The 27,255-nt window shown below is 31.5% G+C and overlaps 1 protein-coding gene across 15 annotated transcripts in view; it reads right to left on the reverse strand.

Moving 5' to 3' along the window:
- The window catches only part of LOC142335132 (uncharacterized), a 190,326-nt gene that overhangs the window by 87,897 nt on the left and 75,174 nt on the right, over nt 1-27,255 (reverse strand). For 10 of the 15 annotated variants that reach the window (XR_012758855.1, XR_012758854.1, XM_075383543.1 and 7 more), the window contains 4 exons: nt 26,287-26,466; nt 22,875-23,136; nt 6,812-6,961; nt 2,137-2,295 (listed from right to left, as the gene is read on the reverse strand). Coding sequence is in view for 13 of the 15 variants with exons in the window: in XM_075383543.1 (XP_075239658.1) it covers nt 2,137-2,295; nt 6,812-6,961; nt 22,875-23,136; nt 26,287-26,466 (751 nt within the window). In the remaining 2 variants the exon portion in view is untranslated. Of the gene's footprint in view, nt 1-2,136; nt 2,296-6,811; nt 6,962-22,874; nt 23,137-26,286; nt 26,471-27,255 lie in introns of all 15 variants that reach the window. The other 5 variants (XM_075383577.1, XM_075383591.1, XM_075383583.1 and 2 more) reach the window with 3 other exon arrangements.

Raw genomic sequence — 27,255 nt, forward strand, 5'->3', positions numbered from 1 at the left:
AAAGAGAAACTTCTCTTCATCGGATAGGGTGTAAAGCAGTGCTTATAATGGAAAATGCAATTAGTTCGAACTAAGAAGAGTAACAATCTGATTCTGAAAGACTTTAAACAAATGGAAACTAAATGGGGGCCATACGTCGTTACGGTTTCAATATATGTGTAATCCAGATTTCCAGAGATCTACTTCATGCAGGAATTATAGTTTCTGATTGAAAATATAAGGGCGAGGATTCGGATTCAAGTTGATCCACTTTAAAACAACCGCGTTTCCTGTTGTTACAATTTAAAGAAATTGAAGTCTCTTTAAACGGTTTTTCTGGAACTTCAGTATTGATGTTCACTTCAAAAACCCCGAATGGCTCCCAAATTATTGGTTCGATCTAGAAACATCTATAGGGCTGAAGTGTGGGAAGCTTTTATATTAAACCTAACTGTAACTTTAAGAAACTTAATAAACGGCAGGAAATAGTTCCATAAATGTTTATTTTGTCCCCTTTAATTTATAGAGAGTCCAGTTGCGGAAACATGCACCTAACATCAAAGAAAAACTTCTCTTCATCGGATAGGGTGTGAAGCAGTGCTTAAAATGGAAAATGCAATTAGTTCGAACTAAGAAGAGTAACAATCTGATTCTGAAAGACTTTAAACAAATGGAAACTAAATGGGGGCCATACGTCGTTACGGTTTCAATATATGTGTAATCCAGTTTTCCAGAGATCTACTTCATGCAGGAAATATAGTTTTTGATTGAAAATATAAGGAAGAGGATTCGGATTCAAGTTGATCCACTTTAAAACAACCGCGTTTCCTGTTGTTACAATTTAAAGAAATTAAAGTCTCTTTAAACGGTTTTTCTGGAACTTCAGTATTGATGTTCACTTCAAAAACCCCGAATGGCTCCCAAATTACTGGTTCGATCTAGAAACATCTATAGGGCTGAAGAGTGGGAAGCTTTTATACTAAACCTAACTGTAACTTTGCGAAACTTAATAAACGGCAGGAAATAGTTCCATAAATGTTTATTTTGTCCCCTTTAATTTATAGAGAGTCCAGTTGCGGAAACATGCACCTAACATCAAAGAGGAACTTCACTTCATCGGACAGGTTGTGAAGCAGTGCTTATAATGGAAAATGCAATTAGTTCGAACTAAGAAGAGTAACAATCTGATTCTGAAAGACTTTAAACAAATGGAAGCTAAATGAGGGCCATATGTCGTTACGGTTTCAATTTATGTGTAATCCATTTTTCCAGAGATCTACTTTATGCAAGGAATTATAGTTTTTAACTTAATATATAAGAAAGAGCGATTGGATTCAAGTTGGACTTTAAAGTGATTGGACTTTAAAACCACTTTTAAACTTTCTCTAAACCGTTTTTCTGAAACCAGTTCTTTCGGTACCACTCAGAATCGATTTGTGAGCAGCCAATTCATAAACAGAGGCGCGTGAAAAATAAAAATACCAAGTTTTGCAAAATTGGTGCGTTACTGCCTTTTTGAATTTTTTTGAGCACTCACTGAAAGTAATTTTGGGGTTTGCTGTAGTGTAGGTCGACAAATATTAGCTCAAATTGCTTCATATAAGGATCATTGTAAAGCTCTTGTAATAAACTTCAACATTTGGTTTGCTAATTTTACTAAAAATAAACAATTTTGTACTGCAGAAAATTATTTAAAAAGTTAAGGTAAGTTAAGGTAATTTTACCTTAACACAGTTCAGGTAATTTTTTACCTTAACTCAAGTTAAGGTAAAGTTAAGGTAACTTTTACCTTAATTTTACCTTAACAGAGGTTTACCCTAACTGCGTTAAGGTAACTTTACCTGAACTTTTTTTAGTGTGAGAGATCCGAGCTCGACCTGAATGAAGTTGCAGGAATCTTGCAAGATAACTGTCGTCTTGCAAGATTGTCTCGTCTGGGGGATAGCAATTTTCCGATGCAATATCACTAGAAGCTAAATTTTTGAAATAATTTTCAACGATTTTGCTTTCTTTTGCGGGAACCCAATTTTTCTGAATATCAATGACTCATACTCATAAATCTTAATTTCTAAACAAACTATGCAACAATAGAACTTTCTTCGTATATATTAAATAAAAGAAAGATATTGTGCAATTGAAAGATGGAAGCAAGCTTACCTGTTTGAGTTGGAAGTTTTGCTGTTACTGCAGAAATTGTTGAGTGAACTTTCGGTCAATGAACGACATATATTGTCACATTTTGAAGCCGTTGAACAAATTTCCGATGGGTTTAAAGAGTTGCCTCCTTTTGTCAGTTCTCTCCACTCGCCCAGAAAGCTAAATACATTTTTGGGCCTCAATTATTAGGAATGTTTTTTTTTAATTTTGGAGGCCCGATTTCTCAGTTGAGGATTTACCCTTGATCCACCCCAAAACAGCGGATAAGTAGCATCATGCTGCAGCTGTTGATTAAAGATCAAACACTTTTGTGTACATTCCACCTGTGAACAAAATTTTTGCGAACAACATTTATGAATTTGAGAACTGCACTTGCAATTGCCTGTAATTGTTTGCAAATTTGTAAGTTTTATCGTTTTTCTCAATTAATTGTAAGAAATATAATTGCAGGTCGAGTCAATTTTACAACAGAAAGAACGAAAATAAGCGTAGTTAACGAGGGTTAACGAGAACAACTGGAATCTAATACAAAATTGCACAAATCAAGAATTGTTATGTTTTGCTCTCAAGTAAACGATAATCCAGCCCGGCAAAAGGGAATTTAAAACATCTTTACGACTCCTTGTGATTAAATTTTTCGGTAGGTTGCAGTTGAACATGTAATAATAATAATAATAAATTGTTTATGGTTGGTACAGGATAATTATCATTAATTTTACAATGATTGCAAAAACAGAACACTATTTGTAAAATCAATAGAAATCGCACCAACCAAGAGCACACTATTAGGTCTCACTGACCTGTTTTCAAGTGCCTCTAGCGGAAAATAATTCACTGTCAATACCTATTCACTAAGGTAAATCAAATTGTTTGTTTTTAGTAAATTGAAAACAAAAGAGACAAAAAAAAATAAATACCATAATCCGTAGTTTTGTTTTTTTGTTAACTAAAAATTGCTTCCGTTAGTTGTTCATTTTCCAGTATGAAATTGTCTAAAAAATTGTGTGAAAGTTTACGTATTTCGTTTTCTTTCAGGTTTTTTACTTTGTCTACAAACATTGGTTCGATTATTAAAACTAGGTTTAATAACCTTCTTAACCTTGTATACAAACAATTTTTCACGCATGAGTTCTTACTAGTTGAGATCCTTTTAGACCGACTGCCTGGAATGTTTTCTAGATCCTGACCACTCAAAAAATTTGACAAGGATGCAATTTTGCATTCGCCCCGAAGGATATTAATCAGAGTTTTGAAAAGTTCATATATGTGAAGTTCCCTAACAGTGAAGAGTTTATGTTCTTCTCTCAATGAGCCCAGCGATTCGAAACTCCTTTTGTAGAAGATAATTTTAATTAACCGTTTTGTAAATTTTTCCAGATTTTTTAACACATTTTTAGAAGTTGAGCCATAGATGAGAACTCCATATTGCAATATTGGCTTGATGTATGTTCTAAAAACTTGGATCATTTGACGAGATGTTAAGACTTTTCTGAGCCTGTAGAAAATGCCACAAAACTTGACAAGGCGTTTTTTGTATGTAGGATACATGATGTTGGAAACTTAATTGACAATCAATAATCACACCTAAATATTTGTACTGCTTTATTGACTCAATCGTTTCATTACCGAAAGAAAATTCTTTTTCAAACTGAATTTTCCGTCGACCATTAAAGAGCACGTTTTTTGTTTTATTTGCGTTGAGGACCAGCTTGTTTTCTTTTATCCAATCATTTGTGTCATTTAGTGCTAACTGATGATTGTTCAGTAGTTCAATGTTCCTATTCCGGTTATAATTGCTGTGTCATCAGCATACAGTATTAGATCTGTTTCTTTCTGCATTGATTTGATGTCAATAATATAAATAAGGAACAGAATTGGTCCCAGTATAGACCCTTGGGGGACACCTGTTTCTACAAGTTTCAACGAAGATTTTTTTGTTCCAATTTGAATGTATTGCTCTCGGTTCTTCAGGAACGATTCAATAAGCTTACATGTTTCCTTACGAAAACCATAACAAAAACTTTTGTATTTTGTAACAAAAGTATTGTAAACAAAAAAAATTTTGAAACAAAAGTTTGTGATCAACTGTGTCGAACGCCTTCTTTAGATCGAGAAATGTGCAGCAAGAAACATTAGTTCCGTTTGTCCATAATTGACGAATTGTTTCCAGCAATGTAGCAATGGCATCAACTGTGCTCCGTTTGTTCCGAAAACCGAACTGTTTTTCACTCAGAATGTGATAGCGATCGAGGAACTGTACCAACCTCTTATAGATCAGTTTCTCAAAAATTTTCCCGATTGTCGGTAGCAAGGAGATTGGCCTGTAGTTTGTTGGCTCATGTTTGTCACCCTCCTTGTGTAAGGGTACAACTATGGCAATCTTTAAAGCATCGGGAAATTAACTTTTGATAATGCATCTATGAAACAGTCGTTCCAAACAACTTGCAAGAGGATCAGACATTTTCTTTAGAAATATGTAATTTAGGCCATAGCAGTTTAAGCAGGACTTAGGTCGAATTTTATGAAGTACCTCTTCTATTTCTTTTTTGGTAATTTTGCTAAAAAAGAAAGAGTTGATGTTTTTCGGTGGTAATTTAGTTTTATTGTTGGGTTCAATTTCAGACGAAAGTTTTTTCCCAATACTCGCGAAAAAATTATTGAAGTTTTCAACTTGGTTTTGGGTGATAATATCTTGTTCTGGTTTTTTTGATTTTCCCATCAATTCGTTGTAGATGTTGAAAAATTCTCTCGTATTTTGACTACTTTCCACGTGTAATTTTTCTTGATAGAAAGTCCATCTTTTTTTCCCTACCAAGTTTTTTACAAGATTACTTTGTTTTTTGTATGCAAGTTCGTATGTTTTTTGTATGTGTATGGTTTATGTAGTACAAATTTCTTTCAGATGCTTTCTCGGTGATTTGCACTACAAAATATTCACAAGCAACTTCTTGTTGAACTTAAGAGCAATTTATGAACAGAAGTTGACTAATATCAAGTGGATTGCCTTAAGAAGACCGACAGGGATGTGGTTTGTGCTGTACCCAGCTCGTTGATGAGAAGGGGTATACAAGAAAAAGGTAGAAAATAGACCGGCGTAGAAAATATGGTGTGTAGGAAGTGCTAGAAAAAAAGAGGAGTTCAGGCCTAAAATCTTCCCCTCGCGGCGTGAAGTTCTGCATTTTAAGAAAAGCTTCAATCTCTCGTTCCCTTAAAAGCTCTGAGAAAGCTGCCTAGAATTTTAATGCTTTCGGCCTTTCGAAAAAACACATACCCGGCAGATTGCCGGAAAATAGCCGCCGTTGATTCCCATAACTCTATTGGGATTGAAAGAAAAGAAAATATCAACAAAAACTGATTTTTCTTTAAAAACATTTTTAAGTGCGATTTATTTTGATGTCATTTCGTAATTGAACATACTCCTATCTCTCAGTGAGAGGCTACAGGGTCTAGTATCAATACCAATAAGCATTATAGATAGTAACTAAAACTTACGAGAACAAAGTTCAAATACCGGGCATTTAAAACGGGCTTTTTGGGTTTATCCCGTTTCTAATTCTGACTTTGATTTTTTATACTGACTCTCTTCAATTTGAATTGTTTTGCTGAGCAGCTGTTTAAAAGGACTTTGAGCAGAATGACAGAAGAGTGAAACTGGCCAAGAGAAGTCAAAAAGATTTCACACAAAATGTCGAAAATGCGGCAAAATGGCTAAAGCGAAAAAAAAGTTCGACGAAGTAAAAAAAACATAGCAGGACAAGTCCTGACGTACAATTCAAAGAAATTTCATTGACTAAACAGAAAATTAGACCTAGAACGGACTATGAATGGATTGGGAAAACCATTTAGAACAAAATCCGATCCAAAAAATCGAAAAAAAAACAGAAAAAATCAAAGCGAAATTGCCGCATGTGAAAAAAAACCACTAGCGAGAAAGCGAATTTTTTTCAAACACCGTTTTCTCACTCTACGTTAGAATTAGAGTGAAAGAATTTCACGCCGCAAAACCACTCACTTTTTCGCTCTACTTCCTGTTTCGGCGTGAAAAAAATCACTACTCCAATTTTACTTCAAAAATCATGAAAATGTGTGAACAGATCTTAAAAAAAGACAGCGACCCAATACAATTCAAATTCTTTGAATTGTAAAAAATAGGAGCGCTATAATAGCCGGCTGAGAAGATGAGGGTGGTTATTAATTATTCGTGTTTGAACAAGCAAAGTCAATTTAAATCGATCAAGCAAACGAAAGGCATTTTAGACAAGAAGTCAAAACTGTCAAACAAACATTTTGCGAAAAAAAGACACTCACGGTTTCAATGGTTGCTTCAAAGTTCGTTCAAGAGCATCAAGAGCAATTAATCAATTTTCCCGAGACTTTTAGGCTCAATTCTAAATGTTTGAGTCTTCTCTCAGGCGTGCAAAAATTTAAAACTGAAGTGCTGAGATGACTGTGTTTAATCTTGGTGAGACTTTGATCCGTCCATTTAATGTAAACTAAGCTCTGCTATAGCAAACTTAATTTTTTTCATGATTATTTAAGCTGACCAGACTTACCAACCATCAACAAATCATAATGGTACATAAAAGTCTATGAAAAATTCCGTTGTATGAACTTGCTGCGATTAAGGTTGCATATTGGTCCGTTTTATGGTTAGTACGATTCCAAAATTACTGACCTCATTGTGGGAATGGTATTGTCCATGTAAGAAGTGAACAAATTATTCCCTGTTGCTTCTCCTTTTGGTAAGGATGCCGTCACTTCGTTCGTAGACTTTATTGGGCCATCACCCTCCACTGATCTTGAAGTATTTTGTCCAAACTGTTTTCTTCCTTCTGCTGGTTTTCTAACAATTTCTCATTATATTTTTCAATATTTTTTAAAAACTTTTCAATCATAATTAAAATTTTTCCTGTGAGAGTCAAAACATGAATTTTTTGGTAAGTCTAAAATCCGAGTCCTGGCAAATACAAAATACTGGGAAAGTCTGAAAACTTTTGAAAAGAAGTACAAAAACAGTGAAAGAGAGTGAAAACCGACTTAAATATCCGGGAAATTGTCCAAAAATGTCCGCATCATGTCCAATGACATAATTTGTAGTTCTTAATCTTTCTTCCAAACCTTTTATAAACATTATCTTCATTATCTTATTGACTGCAAGTCAATCAATCTGTCAGATAAAATTGGAATAATCGAATGTTCGAAAAACGCCTAAAATAGGAGATTTAGCATGCAGCTGAGCAATGTGGGCTGTGTTTTCGAAACGTAAGAAGTAGTGGATAAAACAAGGGATTCAACCACCAGTAAAATTTGTCCCTTTCTCCTAACGCTAATCGCGCATGTCGAATCGGGCCAAATTTTACTAGTGGTTGAATCCCTTGTTTTATCCACTACTATATATTAGCTCTATATTCACTTCTTTTATATTTTAAATCTATCATTTCTTGTCTCACTTAGTGCGAACCACTAGTACAGAGTTAAGCTGGTAATTAACTGTTATCAGACGGATCCGTGAAGCGGTTTCACCGATAGTTTGGGTTCTATCCCCACCGACTCCGGTGGAGGTCCCCAGATACTAGTATAAAACTAATCAGTGAAACTGCTTCGCAGATGAGACCGTGTAAAAAGCACGTAAAACCAACTTGCGAAAAAACTTGATCAAAAAAGAAAAAATTTGAACAAAAATTGAAAGAAATATTAAAATAATAAAAATTTTCATATATCGCCTAATCAATATTCAATAAAATTAAAACTAAAAGTTTCTGTCTCACTTGGTGCAGTGGTTAAATCATCGAGTCTAGTTAAGTTGCCTTAGCAAACGGAAGGTTTGGGGTTCCTTCCTCACTGACTCCAGTGAACGTCCCCCGACTCTGATGAAATACTATAAAAATAAGTGAGATAAAAAAAAACCAAATTCACAGTTCTTAAAAAGGATGATCAGTGAAACTGCTTCGCAGATCCCTGCTGTGAGACTGTATATGGGACACACTGTGATGGGTATACAGTCAAAAACACTGAGATCGGTGGAAACACAGTGATTAGTGTTTTTCTATGTCTTCTTGAATATTATACTTAAAAACATGCTCTCTGAATTGATTTCTAGTGTGACCATATCTATATCTATGAAGATAAATACATAGTCTGCATTTCCTATTTCTAAATCTATATAATGATATATGTTTATAAACGTTACACATACTACACGTTAGATATTGATCAGGATCAGAATAATGATATCCCAAATGTTCTATATAATCTTTAACCTTAACCATATTTTTACATACATAACAAGAATATTCTAATTCTTTACAATTATTACAACATTCTTTCCAAGGTTTATTTATACATTTATTGCATTTCATTTTCATTTTTCGAAAAATTATTTTTTGATTATTTCCCTAAAAAAATACATCATGTCTCAATCAAGTAATACTAGTGTCATAAACTTCTGCGATGTCTGTAATCTATCCTTTGAATCAAAGAAGGCTTTATACAGGCATCAATCATACGATCTCAAACATAAGGAACTATTGGAGAAAATGTTTGAGTCTGAAGAAGAGGAAATCTCGGAGAGGGTGTATAATTTGGATGAAGATGATTATATTATTAAAACTGAACCAGCCACCAAACCTAAAACTAAAACTGAAGAGGATATCTACACCAGAATTAAGTATGAATGTAAAGAATGTCATGAAGAATGTAGAAGTAAAGTAGCTCTAACTACTAATTCATATAGTCACAATCGCATGTATCTAGAAAACACAGAAGACTTCGATATAAACTCAAGTCCGAACATGAGAGAATTTTATATTACTGATAAAGCTGGGAATTACATTGAAGATATAGATGAAGCAACTAATTACTCTTTAGAAGAAATTAAAACTGTTACCAGTTTTGTAAAGTTAAGAGTTTTAAATATAAGATCACGGTTGAATGTGATTATAAGAAGAGAACCAAAGAAGAAGATAAAACTACTAAAATATTTTTCAATACTGATTATATAAATAATAATGCAATATATGAATATGGTGACTTCAATCGGTGGCTAGATTTCGAAAAGGAAATATATGAAGGTTATGGTTATGATTTTGAGTTTCTTGGAATAAGAAGTATTCAGTTAAACATTGAACCAACTAAAGCATCTATTGGTAGTTATATAGATTTACCTCCAGATCTCAAAAACTCTAAATCGATATTAAATATACGTAGTTATAAATACAATTGCTTACAACTAACTATAACTGCTTGGCTACCTCCCGCCCCACACCATGCAACTCGAGAAAGTAAATATGTAGATAAACTAATTGAACAAAGACAACAACATGAAGATGATTTTGCTTATATAATAAGAATACAGAAATTGTATAATATTAATATTTGGGTATACACACCTTGTGGTAATGGTAAAATCGAATTGTTTAAACAAGTGGATGATTTTAATAAAGATAGAAAAGATGTAAGAATACTAGTTTGGAGTAATGGTCAAATAGAACACTGTGCCCTAATAAAAAATATAGAAACCTTGTTAGAACGACCAAATAAAAACAACATTAAATATTATTATTGTGATAGGTGTACCTATTGGTTTAACTCAAAAATTAAATATGATAAACACGAATGCAGCACCTCATTCAAAACAGAGATTGTTGTCCTAAGAAAAAACATATTACTTTTGTAAATGAACACAAACGTCAGAATATAAAAAATATTATAACTGCCGATATAGAATGTTGCATTGTTGATCCACGAAGCGGTTTCACCGATGTCACATCTAATGATTGTAAATATGTAATAGCTGAACATATTCCAATAGCTCTGAGTTACACCTGGCGGGGTAACTTCAAACACTACTTCGGTCTAGGCTGCATCAAAAGATTTGCTAGAGATCTATTAGAAATAGAAACTGAGAATAATTTCAAACATAATAAAAAGATGATATTCACAGAAGATGATAAATTATATCATGAAACTAATAACACTTGTCATATCTGCAGTAAAACATGTATTAATAAAGTAAGAGATCATTGTCATGAAACTGGTAAATATAGAGGACCAGCATGTAAAATATGTAATCTAAGATACAAACAACAAAACTTCATTCCAGTAATATTCCATAATGGCTCTGGCTATGACTTCAATCTACTATACAGTGAACTCTTTAAACAGAATAATGATAAAAGAGAAGTAGATAACATACCACTAGCTGCTGGTAAATCTAAGATGTTTAGCATTGGTTGTCTCAAATTCTTAGACAGTTATAACTTCTTAGCTATGCCTCTCGATCAAATGGCAAGGATATACGGATGTAAAACTAAAACATTATATCCATATGAATGCTTTGGTTTGGATGATTATGACAGCAAAGCTGTCAATGGTAGCAAAGCTACCTACCAAGAAGTTATAGGTAATCTAAAAATAGAAGACTTTAAATCCTCTCTACATAATAAATTACCAACACAAGAAGAAGTAGATAACTTTAATAAGGAAAACAGTAATAAAACTGGTAAAGATCTAACTATAGAGGATTTACAAAATGATGTGGAAATATTAGACTATTGCATGAATGAATATGTTAAACTAAGTATGAAAGAATTCAAGCTCAATCCACTACATTACGTTAGTCTCCCGGGTTATAGTTTTGATTGTTGGTTAATGTCAAGCGGTGTAACATTAGATACATTACAAGATAAACAAATGCTAGATGATTTTGTTGGAGCAAAGCGAGGTGGTATATGCGGAAATAATGGGTGATAGATATATAAATGTTAGTAATACTAATACTAATGCTAACATTAATGATAATACTAATACTAATACGAATACTAATACTAATACTAGTACTAATACTAATACTAATACTTATCAGGGAACCTGCTTCGCAGATACTAATGATAAAGTTATTATTAGAAATATATGGTACATAGACGCAAACAACCTATATGGTTATGCAATGATGCAAAAGTTTCCTTATAAGGATTTTGAGTTAATTACTACTACTACTCTAGATGTAATATTGAATACTCCAGATGATAATGATCATGGTTACTATATAGTTTGTGATATTGGTTATACTAATGAATGTAAAGAGAGAACAGAACAGTTAGCACTAATGCCTAATAAAAGAAAGATAAATGATAATGAATTGGGATATCAAGAAAGAGGGAAAAGTAAAGCAAGATCAGGGAAACTGCTTCACAGATCAGAGAAATTAATCTTAGACCAAAACAACAAAACAGAATATATGGTTCATTATAGGATGTTAAAGTTCTATGTTAAGATGGGAGTAAAAGTAACAAAAATACATAGAGTAATTAAATTTAAACAAGATTATATAAGTAGAGATTATATACAAAACAATACAAATAAAAGAGCAACAGCTAAAACTGAAGCAGAAAAGGATGTAGGGAAATTAATGAACAACTCATTATATGGAAGAATGTGCATGAATCCTCTACACTTCTTTCAAAGCAAGTTCTTGCATGATGAAGAAAAGATAATGAAAAGTGTATGTAAACCAACATTTAAGAATATAACTAGATATAGAGATTATAGCCAAATAGAATATATAAAAAAAATAGAATATGATTCTCCAGTATATGTAGGTGTTACTATCTTAGAATTAAGTAAATTAGACATGTATGATGCATTCTATAATATTCTACAACCATCCCTCAAAGATCTAACACTTCACTATATGGATACGGACAGTTTCGTATTAAGTTATAGTGAAGGTAAAGTTAGTGATGAGCATATGGACTTATCTAATTTAGAAGTACCTATAAAAACTAATAATAAAGTCCCCGGCAAGTTTAAGCACGAGCTGGGAAGTAGGATTATTGAGGAATTTATTGCATTGTCCCCCAAAACATATAGCTTCAAAAATTATCCTAAAAACACTAAAGAAAAAGGAATAAAGAAGCATAATAATGCTGGGCACATAGATTATTTTGATGCATTAATGAATAATACACAGAGAACAGTAGATGAATGTAGAATACAAAAAGTGGGCAATAACATGACAACAACAAAAACAAGTAAGATAAGTCTAAACACATTTGATGATAAAAGATTTTATGTAAATAATATTAAAAGCTATCCTCACGATGAGAATCTATATCTATTCAAAAGAGATTTGATTAAAATGATCCACCAAGCATCAGTGAACGAGCACAGCTCGCGGTTTACCAAACTGCTTCGCAGATCATTAGATGGAGACAAAGACCTATTGGTTAATAATATTCTAGAACTAACCATTTATGATGATAGAAAGTTAATTCAAGTTGCTATTATATTATATAACGAGCTTTGCTAATTTTTATAACAAATAATTATAGACCTAATTCATTCATTACATCCATATGGTTGGTAGTTAGTATATTATAAATCATTATCTGAGCCATATATTTTTCCATAGTGTCTCCCATGATTGTATTCTTATGTAGTGTAGCTCCAGTTGTTATATTTTTATTATATTCTAGAAATTTTATTATCTTTTTAGCCACATCTACATATTTAGAATAAGTTGAAATTATTAAATCATCATGATTTGGTTCCTTAATATGATCAATAAACTCATCTATAGTATTACAACGTCTTTTACAAGCTAAACATCTTTTTAGATTAAGAGAGAAGCTGTTTTCATTATCCATTTTTTACTCTTATTATAATTTTTCAATACAAATAAAATGACTAAATTAGATAAACTTATAGAATTAAACAATCTAGAAAAACAAAACAGAAGAAATAGATTAGAAGATAAATTAAAACAACAAGAATATTATGGTGAAATAGAAGAGTTATTCGATCCTTTAACTAAAACTATCAGTGAAACTGCTTCGCAGATCAACGCAAACAATGAACACAATCTAGCATTAAGTGAACAAACATTAAGAGCAATAGATTGGCAAAATCAAGAGTTAGATAAACAAACTAAGATGATTGGTGAAACTGCTTCGCAGATCGAGCAAGCTGGTTCCCAGTTTAATGAAACTGCTTTGCAGATGGGTGAAACAGCTTCTCGGGTTCATGAAACTGCTTCCAAGATTGGTGAAACGTTAAAGGGGACCATAAAGCAAACTCAAGATATAGCACCAGTTTATGTTGATACAAAAACAGCCAAACTTCTTCATGACATGGGGGCTCAAACTAATCCTCAATTAAAATTAGAACTCGTAGATTTACCTAGTGACAGATAGAAAATGAATGGTGTTGATATAACTCTAGAGCAGGGTGCATTTTTAGTTAGGGATAATTTATATGAGTTTTCAGAAGGATTTACTGATTTTCTTACTAAATCAAATGTAACATATGATGATAAGGTTGAGGAAGATGAAAACAAAATTAAAAGGTTTTTAAAGGATATTAGATATGATTTAGTAAAAGGGAATAAGAAAAGCGCTAGATATAGAACAATAAAACGTATAATGGAGGTAAGAGATGATATATTTGGCAGGGGATTAAATGACAACCCAAATAGTTTAATAGAAAGATTAGAATTATTAATACTAGAAACAAAAGCTGGTCATGATGGGTTAAATGATGAAATGCTAGATATATCTAAGCAACTATTATCTATGAATATTATTAATCAAGACCAACTAGATAATTTTGTTTTTAACTATGGTAAATAGGTGAAACCATGACTACGTCCATGAGCAAGCTCACAACTTCGATGATCAGGGAACCTGCTTCGCAGATGACTATGTCCATAAAGAAAACGTTAGAAAAACAACAACAACAACAACTAGCTAAAGAAGTATTCAGTCCTCAAATAACAAAGTTTAAAAGACAAAGAATAATACCACTATATAAAGATGAAACATGGTCAGCTGATTTAATTGATAAGTCATCTCTAAGTAAATACAATAAGAATTATAAGTTTATATCAACAGTTATAGATATCTTCACAAAATATGCATGGGCTATTCCTTTAAAAAAAAATCTGGTTTATCTATAACTAATGGTTTTAAAATAGTATTAAGTGAAAATCCACAAGGTGGCTCTGAACCTAGAAAACCAGAAAAGTTATGGGTAGATACAGGTAGTGAGTTTTACAATAAAACATTAAAATCTTTACTTAAAGAATATGGAACCGGCAAAGCCGCTTCAGGGATAGAGCTATATTCTACTTATTGTGATTTAAAGGCTGTGTTTATAGAGAGATTTAATAGAACATTATTACACATAATAAATAAACCAATGTTCATCAACGGTGATGGTAATTGGGTAAATATATTAAATGATGCTGTTGTAACATATAACAATAACATTCACTCAACAATTAATATGACACCAGTTGACGCTTCTAATAATCCTGATAAAGTTAAATACTATATCAGTGAAACTGCTTCGCAGATTAATTCTACCAAAGCAACACCAAAATTTAAAGTTGGTGATTATGTTAGAAATGCAGATAAACGTAATATCTTCTCTAAAGGTTACACTTCTAATTGGAATATAGAATTGTTTAAAGTGAATGAAGTTCTAAAAACACATCCACCAACATATAAAATAGAAGATATTTATGGAGAGATAATAGAAGGTAAATATTATGAACAGGAACTATTGAAACCCGAGTTTGATTTTGAATCTAATAACAAAGTTTTAGAATCATTAAATATATTTCTTAAGATAAATAATGACAAGAAACAGATTCAATCAGGCTAAACACCAATCAACAACAACATCAACAAACAACTTAACACTAAGTAAGGCTCGTGGGTTATTCCTAGAAGATAATGATGATATTGATATGAAGGATACCTATAAAATTACAAATGTTCATCCTCCTAGAGATGAAAAAGATGTTGTTAATAAAGAGTATTGTGACAATAACTTATTATCCTCTTCTAATAAAATAGACATCTTAAGTAGAAACATAACTGAACTAAGAAAGGGTGACTTTGATAAAGTTACAACTAAAACATTACAACTAAATGAAACACAAGTTAATGAAGAACTAATTAATGAGTTTATTGAATCAACAAATGAAGTCAGAAATACAGTTAAGTTTTGTAATAAAGTTGCTGCAGATACTATCTCTAAATATAATCAATTAAAGCAAGAATTTGATAATAATAAATTTAATCAGAATATAACTAACATACACTTAGATGAAATGTTTACTAACGGTCTGAGAGAAATGAAAGAATACAAAAAATCTCTTAGAGGTGTTATAGTACAATATATAATTGCTATACTTTTACAAAGTAAGTTACTTGATAATAAAGAGAAAGACAGACTTGAGATGCATTATAGTTTTAATCAAGAAGATATAATGAAAGAAATAGAAAGAGTTTTTACTAATGAAAATAAGCAAAGCAATGACCAATCCAACAGCACCGAGTGAGAGATTACTATATCCAGATTTGTCATCAGTATCAGAAAGATTGATCAACGAAAAGATTCAAGCTAATAATAAATTTAACAACAATATTAACTTTATAAAAGATATTAGAAAATATTATGAAACTGAAACTAATAACTATAATAAGAAGTTAAGTAGATATAAGAATTACATTAACATAGCTGAGATAACAGAAATATTATTATCATCAATAGCAACAACTGCAACAACAACATCAGTTTCATTAACAGGTATAGGATTAGCTTATTCTATACCAACCGCTTTTGCTACAGCAACTGTTTGTGGTTCATTATCAAAAACAATTAATACTAAAATTAGAAATAAAATTATAAAGTATTCACAAATGTATATTTTAAGTAAACAGTTCAGTGATAAGTTTAATAAACTATATACTAGATCAATGAATGATAATAAAATAGATAATGATGAGTATAATGAATTTGTTAAGTTATATAAGGATTATAAGAAGAATAAAAAAAACAAGCTGAGTATTTTTTAGATTAAAGATCTTAGTGCTTAGTAATAACAATGTTTTTAGTAACAATAATATTAGTATTAATATTTATCCGCGAAGCAGTTACACGGATCGATAAATATATAATCATAATCTTAGTTATAATCATAATCATAAACATAATATAATCATAATATAATCATAATCATAATCATAATCATAAACATAATATAATCATAATTATAATCATAATCAAATAATTATCTTTTCTTTGTAACTAAGTATAACCCTCTTCCTTTTTGTACTACCTTTATACCTTCACCAGTAGTTGCAAATTTACTTAAATCAGGTGTAGCCGCTAGAGCTGCTTTAGGGTTTCTAGATGCAGCTGCACTTCCTATTTTACTTGCTATTTCTAATGCACTTACTGGATTATTAGCAACTTTTTTTCCAAAGTTAACTGCAGCCCTACGAACACTTTTAAAGAAATCTTTAAGTCCTTCTGCTTCTATTGTTGCATCAGATACTGTCATTGATTTATTCCTTCTACATAAAACACAAATACCTTTTAACATTTTAGTACCTTTTGAAGTGATAGCTCCTCTTATATTAACAGTACCACTATAATGTCTACCTCCAACACAATATGAATTAGTTTTGAATAAGTATAAGTATATAATTATAACAATAATTATATTATACTATAATTATAAATTATCGCTAGAGTTATATCTAAATTATAATTATCGCTAGAGTTATATCTAAAATTATAATTATCGCTAGAGTTATATCTATGACTTAAATTATATCTATGACTTAAATTATATCTATGATATTATGTCTACCATCTTATTACCATCACTGTTCACACTAATAACCTATCTAGTTAATACTAATTCATGACATATAATATCTGCAACTGCAGCACTAAATTTAAAATTAAGTTGCATTGGTTGTGGACCTATATGATCCCTTTGATATCTAGTATCGAATACATACATTTTATAATTACTTTTGAATGTTCTATGATTTATATATGGTTTTATATTATGTGGTAGCCCATTATAATCTTTATTAAAGCTAACAATCTCTTCAAAAGCCTCATCATAATTATTTGTTCCATAATTAATATTCATTCTATCCTCGGGATAAAACTCACTACCAATCTTACAATAACTTTCAGTAACATTCATTACATCAAACGTACTTGCATCATGAGTTTGCTCATTCACATTATTTTTTTCAAAACCAACTATAATATATTGTGGTCTTTCCATACCACTTTCCATACCTAGATCAAACAAGAAGTTAGTAGCATTGCGTACATTCTTATAAAATGTCTTTCTTTCATAATAACTAAAGTCTACATTATTCTTTTTACTTAAATCTTTTGCACAATAATTCTATTATCAATACTAAGATCAATACTAGGTACACACCATGATATATCTCTAATTTCTATATTACCATCATTAGCAACTGCACCAGGATTAGCATTAACTCTATATAGAGCTCTATCATTATTATTCCTTTTTAATAATAGTTTAAATCCTAAACCATATATAATCTTTTCTAAATCATTTATGAAACCAAATAGATCACTCATCTTAATCATCATATACATATGACCTCGTTGTGCAGCAATATGGTCTCCTTTAAGTTGACAATCTCTATTGCCTTGATTTTTAACAAAATCACTCTCATATTCATCATCAGTACCAGTTAATAACTTATACATCAATAGATTAGGATGACAATGATCTATATATTCAATAGTCCTACCACCACTAGTTTCAAGCTTAATTGAACTAAACAATGCCATCATACCATAATTAACTAATCTAATATTAGCATCATTAGCAAATACACCACCAGCATCATCTGATACAACAAACTCTATCTCTAGATATGAACCACGCAAATTGAAGTGATTTTCTTCTCTATTGAGTATGATATTAATATTGGTATTAACCGTACTCATTGTTGCCAGATTATTAGGTTTATACTTTATAATCTTACTTTTATGTATATCATTATTATAAACATAAGTTGTATCCAAATTAAAATCCATTTCTATTAGATAAAAAATGACAGACAACTTGATTTTATTTGAACTACAAAATATACACGAAGCTTTAACTAAAACTAAAGAAGAGTATACACTTAACTTAAGAATGATAAAACCAACAGAAAATTTTAACTTTAGTGAACCTATACTTAATACAACAAAATTAGGTTTAATTAGATTATCTGTTTATAATTCGGTGTTTAATGTGAATAGGAGAAATAATCAATTCTTATATGCTAGTACTGTTATAGAAGATGATGAAGCTTTACCTCGGGCTCTTAGCTCTGACCCTAACCTTAACCCTATCTCTACCTCAAGCCCAAACATTACATCTATACTTAATTATAATTATAAAGGAATCCCGTTGCTATATTCAACTAATACACCGGGAGCATATGAGTTAACTGACATAGCAGAATTAATAAAAGAAGAAACTGATGGTAATGTTATAATAGAACCTGATAATAATACGATGAAATGTTTAATGGAAATAAAACAAGGAGCACTCTGCTTTGATATAGAAAACTCACTAGCTTCATTACTAGGATTTAGAAAAATAATTTGTAAAAAAGGTAGATACAAATCTCAGAAAATTATTGATATTATGGGTTTTAGTACTATTAACATTCATTGCAATATTATATCTGGAGCTAAAGATAATGGTATAGATACAGACATACTATATACTTTTAATCTAACAGAACCACCAGGTTACTTGATAAAAATTATACCAACTAATATCTTATATCAAAATGTAACTAAAGATTGAATAGAATATATAGAATTTCATATTAAAGATGAGCATGGAAGACCTATAGACTTTAATGGTGATGTATTAAGTTTTACTTTACATTTGATTTAGACTTATACTTGTACTTAGACTTAGACTTACACTTAAACTAAACTACAAAACTCTCCGATCCCAATTATTTCTTAGTTTACCATTAATATTTTTATTTTTAGTTATATCAATGACAATATAATTATAAGGCTCTTTCCATACCTTATTACATATATTAGCAAAATCATTATAACTAAGTTCAACATTATTAAAGAAATCTTGATATATAGATATGATGACTTTACCTCTCTGTAAATAAAATAAATAGATTGCAGTTCTCTCTAACACTCTGCCTATCCAGAGAGAACAGGTTTTGATTAAGATATATCATATTGCAATTATTATGTCTACCTCTTCAAAAGTATTCATTAATAACTGGTTCTTTGGCTCTAACATCATCGAATATCATTAGTTTCTTTAAGTCTTTGGGTAGTTTATCAGAAGATGGTAAATCTTTTATATCTTTAATAAATTCAACATCTGCTTTTGGGTTTATTCTTTCTATACCATGGTACTGATCACCAGTAGGTCCAATGATGTATAGCTTATCAAAGTATATACTAACTAGAATTAGTTTTTTCAATAAGAATGTCTTACCACATTCACTAGGACCAGATATTATACATCTAAAGTTATCTGGGAATGCGGCTTCAGTAATTATATCATCATCATTTAACCATGAATATAGATCATCATTTATGTTTACAGAGATACTGTTAGTAGGACTATGGGCCTTCGTCCATGTTTCACCATTGTTATTAGGTTTAAACTTTTGATGAGGCTTCACCCATTGGGGAACCGGTTCCACCGATGTTTCACCATGTTTTTCATCCAATAAATATAAAAAACTTATATCTTTACCTATATCTTTTATTCTGATATCACTCATAGCATTATTATCAATGTTAAATTTATTATTGAATTCCTCAAAAGTTAGGATGAGCATTTTTATATATATAAATTTTATATATATAAAAATGGAAACAGGTAGTGCGGTTTTTATTTTTATTATTATAATTGGAATTTGTTATATAATATATGATTCAAGACCAAGTAAATATACAAAACTAGAAGAAAGCTTTGGTGGATTTATGAATAGGAGTCTAGTTAGATTTGAATATGAAAAGTCACCATTACATACTATTGTTTATGGTGGAACTGGTACAGTTAAAACATATTTTATTAGACAATATTTAAAGTTATACACAGTCCAAAACCAAGATCTACGAAGCAGTTTCACTGATCAAGATCAAAATCAAGACCAAGATCAAGATGAAGTTCAAGATCAAGCTAAAATTATAGTTATAGTGTGTAAAGATGACAGAGACTGGATAGATCCTGAGTCTAATAAGTTTTATACTGGGTTTAATAAATGTGATATAAATATGATCACAAAAAATAATATGCATAAATTTCAAAATTGTGTAATAATACTTGATGATATGGGTGATAGGTTAAATGGGGATATAGGTTATTATTTTACAGAAGGTAGACATTATAATATTCAAATGATTGTAATGTGTCATAAACCAGCTCAAATAATTAATACAGCAAGAATGAGTTGTGATACTATTTATTTAACAACTTATAATGGACCTGACCTATTTAAAAACTTTAATGAGATATATAAATGTGAACATGACTTCAATAAAATAATTAGTGAATTAAATAGTAACTATTACAATTATACAGATGGAATGTCAGATGAAATTCGTTATGGTATAATTAAATATAATAAAAAGGAAAATACTTTTATTATTATTAGTAGTAATAGAACAATGATATATGATTCAAGAGTTGGTTTCCTTGATTTAAAAGCTCTTAGTTTAAAAGATGATTTAGAAAGAGAAGACATAAATAAACTTATAGCATATATGAAACCACTAATGATTAATGCAACAGATAGAAATGTTATTAATCATGTTAATTATCAGTTTTATTTTAATCAACTTCTTACTTTAAATAATATTAAAACACAGAAAGATGTTCTATCTAAAGAAATGATTATGGGAAAGGGTATGAAAATTTTATCAAATATTGGTGGAATTATAGGCACAGGTTTAATTATATTTAGTTATATTTATCCTAATTCAATATCAAGAAATGCTGGAACTGTAGCAATGGGAGCAAGCACAATGTTGAGTAAAGTAATTACATTAGTTAATGTTGGATATGGAGAAGAGTTGGAAGGTGAAACACGAAGCAGTTTGGTAAACCATGAACAAAGTGCGTATACTAAAAGTGAAACATGGTCGAAGACCTATCAGGAAAGCAGTTTGGTAAACCACGAACAAAGTTCGTATACTGATCAGTGTAACTGTGACTTCGTCAATGAAGAGATGGGAATTTTGAATAGAAAGGGAGAAAGGTTTTTAAACAAACTATATGGAAATAATGAAGAATTTAGAGAAAAGATTATAAATTTTGTTAAAGATAAAAAAAAGAATTAGACCTTGATTTGATCTTAGATAAGAGATGTAAAGCTAATGCACTCAATACTTTAGGAAATAAATATTTATCAGAGTGTATCACATCTAAAGATAATACTAAAGATTTAATTGAAATCATGGCTAAATAATATTCTACAACCTAGCTAATTTTATAATTACACCTATTATAAATGCTTTTACAATGTTTAGAGTGTAACTATAAATGTGGAAACATTGCTGTTTTAAAAAATCATTATGAATCATTTCATAAAGATAAAACTGATAAATGTATGTGTGGTAATATAATATTAAGTGTTATTTGTGCTAATGATTTTTCCCCATGGGGTTGTTCTTTAAAAAATGAATCTAGTTCTAGTTCTAATTCTAATTCTAATTCTAGTTCTAACCCTAGTTCCAGTTCTAACCATAGTTCTAATTCTAATTCTAATTCTAATTTTAGTTCTAACCCTAGTTCTAGTTCTAACCCAAATTCTAACTCTAGTTCTAACCCTAGTTCTATTTCTAACCCTAGTTCTAGTTCTAGTTCTAACCCCAATTCTAACTCTAGTTCTGGTTCTGATTCTATCTATGACTATAACTCTAACTCAGATCCTAACCCCAACCCTAACCCTAACCTTAACATTATCCCTAACCCTAACCCCAGCTCAGAAGTATTAACTAGATGTTGTAATAAGTGTAATTATATAAAACCACTAAATAATTTTGATGAGGGTAAGTATACATGTAGAAGTTGTACTTCAGCTGAAGTTAATTGTCCATATTGTACTTCTGTTGTGAGATATGATGGGATACGGGCTCATGTAAAGAAACAACATCCAGATATAGAATTGACTAGAGGATTTAGTAGAAATTTAACTGATCGGTGTAACCGCTTCGCGGATAAAACAATTAATCCTAGTTGGCAAAGTCCTAGAGCTGTAAGTCCTTTAGTTATTAACCAAACAGAGGATCTGCGATTTTACAAAACAACTCCGTTGAGCAGTTTCACTGATAGTTGTTCATGTAAATACTATAATTTTGTATCATTTCTTATTAATAATGGAATAAATATAGAAAAAATAAAAGAAAATATAAATTTATTGAAAAGTATAGATAATTTGAAATAAAAAGTATAAAAAAATATCCAAAATGAGGGAATCACTCTTTAAGAGCGAAAAAGAGCGATCTTTTCTACTGGGGATCACTCCGAATAAGAGTGAATCACTCTTAAAGAGTGAAATGTAAATTTTGCTTTTGATTTTTTGATTTTTTGTTTTTATTTTTGATTTTAATTAATTTTTTATTGAATTTAGAGCTAATATATAGTAGTGGATAAAACAAGGGATTCAACAAACAGTAAAATTTGGCCTGATTCGACATGCGCGATTAGCGTTAGGAGAAAGGGACAAATTTTGCTGGTGGTTGAATCCCTTGTTTTATCCACTACTGTAAGATTAATTCAACTTTATACGACACGCTATATTTTTTTTCTCTTCTGTGCGTAAAAGTAACATTTTTATTTTTTTCCTAAATTCGATTGACAATGCAGAACCAAACATCGAGGAAAAAGCAGATCTCAAAACCCATTCGCTCCAATTTGTTCACGATTCGGATTGTCATGGTCATCTAAACTCAGGATTCGACGTATGATTGATGACTCCTCTCCACCTAATTTTCCATGTTCGTGTTCCGTTTGATTCCCATCTGAACCCTTGACTTCTGGGTGGCCAACTGTCCTGCCCTCCCCCTCCCCATCCTCCCCAACGACTCTCGAGATCCATTCATCCGAGGTCTCTCTCAGCAGTCTCTCCAACTGACTCAACCACACATCATCCTTCTTCAATTCTGCTTACGCAAAAATGTAAAAAAATAAGACGTGGTACCTATATTTGCCTTTGGTTGCCCTTTTAGGCTCAAACAAACCACCTGCCCCCCCCCCCCCCCCCCAACTACAGCAGATTGGTGGGGTTCATTTATCTAATCATGGGCAAAATGAAAAAGGTGTTAGAGTTCCAAAACAAACGTTCACATTTGAAACATGTTCAGAGCAACAGATCAAGGGACCATCAAAGGACCAAATTGAAGCTTGTGTTTCAATTTCAAGCTTTGGTGTTTTTGGAACGTCAGCTTAGTCAATTTCATGCGACAGACTGCATACATTTACCTCAACTAAGTTTATGTGATGATTTCATTTGTGAACATTTTCTGATATTTCTATGCAGCAATAGCTCTAATCGTTGCCTCAAAAATACATTTAAATTAGAGTTGTTCAAAACTATGACTATGGAATATAGTCACAGACAAGGTTGTTTTCGAGTAAACACTTTGTTGAGGTCTTTTTTCATAAAACCCTTCAGATAATAGAATGCCGTTCAGAAAACAAAAAAATCAACTACTTTGATTTATTAGGTCTTTTGGAGCTTCAGGGTCACGACTGTTTTTCAAAAGTAGATGTAGGGGTATTTCATCAACCATTAAGATAAAAACGAACAGAGAAATATGACTAACACAAAATCGAACTATATTCAAACGACTTAAAATAGTGTTGGAAGAATTTGGGTGGCAAACGGTTGCGGGCCTTTAGAACTACCCATCACACTTTCCTCGAATAAGAACTAGTAAAACTAATTACCTATTGAGTAAGCATTTCCTACGTCAGCAGTAATTGTGGAAAAGTATTGTACAATTTTTTAACTTATCTAAATTATGCTTAAACTTTACTGGCAAAGCATCAATTTTAAGTTGGTTTCACAGCACACCAGACCCCGACAATGACTGCAAAAATCCGGAAAAGTAACATAACGGATAATTCACTAGAGATGGGAACATTTTCTTTTCCCAAAAATAAAATCGAAAACATGAGAATTTATCATAAATTTTTATTAATCTGTGAAAATGCCCGCAAAAATTTGGAACCGAAATTTGAAGCAGTAAATTATTGGGAAAACTTTAAATTGTTAATCCGAGACCACTTTTATACACAACGTAAATGTCACTGCAGAAATTTCAATTGAAACAACTGGTCATTACATTTGAAGATTGACAAAATCTTTGACTTATTAAAGCTCTTTTCTCAAACCAACCACACCAACCATTACTCTTTACAAGGAAGAGAAAGTAAATAAAATGACCATAGTTGTTTTTGCTCGCTTGTTTTAGGTTTTGATGGGAAAGATGGCCAAAAAAGTGGAATTGTAACCTAAAATTCACAGATAAATTCTTCTAATAGTTTTTCCTATATTCCAGAAACCATTTTCTCATCGTCCCTTTTTGAGAACATATTTTGTAAAACTATCTAAATTAAGCTTTACTTTTATTTGCAAGAATCGGAAATAAAAACATCCAATTTTTTATTTTAATTAATGAGCAAAAACTTGAAACCTTTTTTGACAAAAAAAGCTTTTTTTCTCGATAAATGTTTTTCGTAATCATTTTTCCCAGTTTTTTGTAAGTTGAAAAAAAAATTGTTTCCTGCCAAGATATCCATTTTGGTGTTTAAGTCTCAAATTATGTTGGTGGTAACTCTAAGAATTTTTATCACTGCAGTGATTTTGCCGGCAAATTTAGAATTCCCGGACTGCCTCCCTGGCATCCTGAATCAACTAGACCTTTTTTAAAAATTTTTGCAGGATATGAAAAACGCTCAATTTAATATTCGAATATGTTTTTTTGCATGTAAGCATAATATTGAGATGAAAGGTATTGCTTCTAAATTTAGTTAACATAGGTTTGTTAGAACTGACCTTTATTAATTGGAAATTATTTTGCGCATAATTAAAGTTTTTGATTTGTCTTAATCTCAAATTTTCAAATGACAACTACCGTTTTCATCACTTGCGATGCTTGAAAGGATTACAAGATTAAATTGTGAGACACGGTTCTGTCCAGAACGCTCAAAAATATGCGTAAAATAGGCAGCAGATTTTTACAAATCAGCTGAACAAATAGCAAGCATTTCTTAAAACTATTGGCCAAAGACGGCATTTTCCTGGTCATTTACGTTTATAAAAGGCTCAAAAACGGCCAAAAAATCAAAAAGACTTGAGTTTTTTTCTCTAACCATCTGGATCTTTTCCGTTTGTGCCCCCCCCCCCTCAGCTTAGTGGGCGACCCCCCCCCCCTCCCCCCAGACGCACGTGCCACTTTTTTACATAATGATTTACTATTTAATGGCACCTGCTCTGTATCTGGGGGGCGCATAACGTACTGGGGGGGCACAAAAGATCCAACAATTACGTTCATTTCTTGAGCTCTTGGCTCCATTTCAAGTTCTGTTACTCTACCTTTGGCCATCTTACATTTCTCGCTAAGATCCTTCAATCTTGTCCTTTTTTGTATTTTATTGAGAAAGATCCTGTATTTAGGTTATTCAGTGCAGTGGAAAAATTCAAAAATTCATTAGTTTTCTGCGTACCTTCAAACTCAATAGAGGGAAATGAAATGACCCCAAAAATTCATAAATCAGCTGAATAAATAGCAGGCATTTCTTAAAACTATTGGTCAAAGACGGTATTTTCCTGGTCATTTACGTTTATAAAAGGCTCAAAAACGGCCAAAAAATCATAAAGGCTTGAGTTTTTTTTCTCTAACAATCAGTGTCTTTTCCGTTTGTGCCCCCCCCCCCTCAGCTTAGTGCCCCCCCAGACGCACGTGCCACTTTTTTACATAATGATTTATTATTTAATGGCACGTGCTCTGTATCGGGGGGGGGGGGGGGCGCATAACGTACTGGGGGGGGGGGCACAAAAGATCCAACAATTACGTTCATTTCTTGAGCTCTTGGCTCCATTTCAAGTTTTGTTACTCTATCTTTGGCCATCTTACATTTCTCGCTAAGATCCTTCAATCTTGTCCTTTTTTGTATTTTATTGAGAAAGATCCTGTATTTAGGTTATTCATTGCAGTGGAAAAATTCAAAAATTCATTAGTTTTCTGCGTACCTTCAAACTCAATAGAGGGAAATGAAATGACCCCAAAAATTTATAATTACGTAACCTTTTTGATCGTTAATAGCTGTTGGTTTTTCGAAAAATTGATCCTGGTGATAACCATGGATGTCATATCTGTCATCGGTTTCTACTGTATCGGAATAGCCACTGTCTTTTTGCGTCTGTTCTCGCTGTTTCTCAGCTGTTCTGAGGTTTTCTTCGCTCCGACTCCTTACACGATCATCAACCTGCTTTCGAAGTAATCAAAAAATATAACTTCAATAATTTAATATGCATATTTTGCTTAGTTTATGCTCTCTTCGTATTTTTTCCATAAAAATATTACAAATGTACGTAAAAAAAGAATTGAAATGATAAAAAAAATTGAAAAAATAGAAATTTTGATTCTCGTATCAAGAACCTGCCACACAACGCATGTTCAACTGAAACGCTTTCATGATTTTTCTGTTATTTTATGTCCGTATGATGACTCCTATCCAGCTAAACTATTATTCCAAAAATATACAACTTAAGGGAAGGCAAATTGCCTAGTTATCAACCCGGGATTTTAATTCAATATTACAATAATGCCTTCTCATTTATGTTTCTTCAGAAAAACTATTTACTTCAATGCGTAGTTTTATGTTTGAAAATATGTATTGAAAACAGACGTTAGAATTAGCCTCTATCATAATCGGGGCTGTATCCAGAATATATCCGAATTGTCCACAACCTCGAAAATGATAAAGTAAACCAATCGCTGTGTTATCGCTCTTGGTTTACCGATTAGTGCGTATAAGTCTCAGTTAAATTACTAATGTGGTTAAATAAGTTATTAATTCACCAAGTCATGTATACAGTTAGAAAACCCATTCCAATCTAATAATATTTAAAATATAAAGCTATAATATTGAACATCTATAAAAGGCTCTTCGTTCTCAAATCAGCGGGGATAGCTGGAACTTATGAGCTATACTAAGTTTGGCTTACCAGTTTAGTTTCAGGACGGTCGGATTAGATTTTAGAAAAAAAAACT

The sequence above is a fragment of the Convolutriloba macropyga genome, chromosome 1, assembly GCF_964194025.1.
Source record: "Convolutriloba macropyga chromosome 1, txConMacr16.3, whole genome shotgun sequence".
Lineage (NCBI taxonomy): Eukaryota > Metazoa > Xenacoelomorpha > Acoela > Convolutidae > Convolutriloba > Convolutriloba macropyga.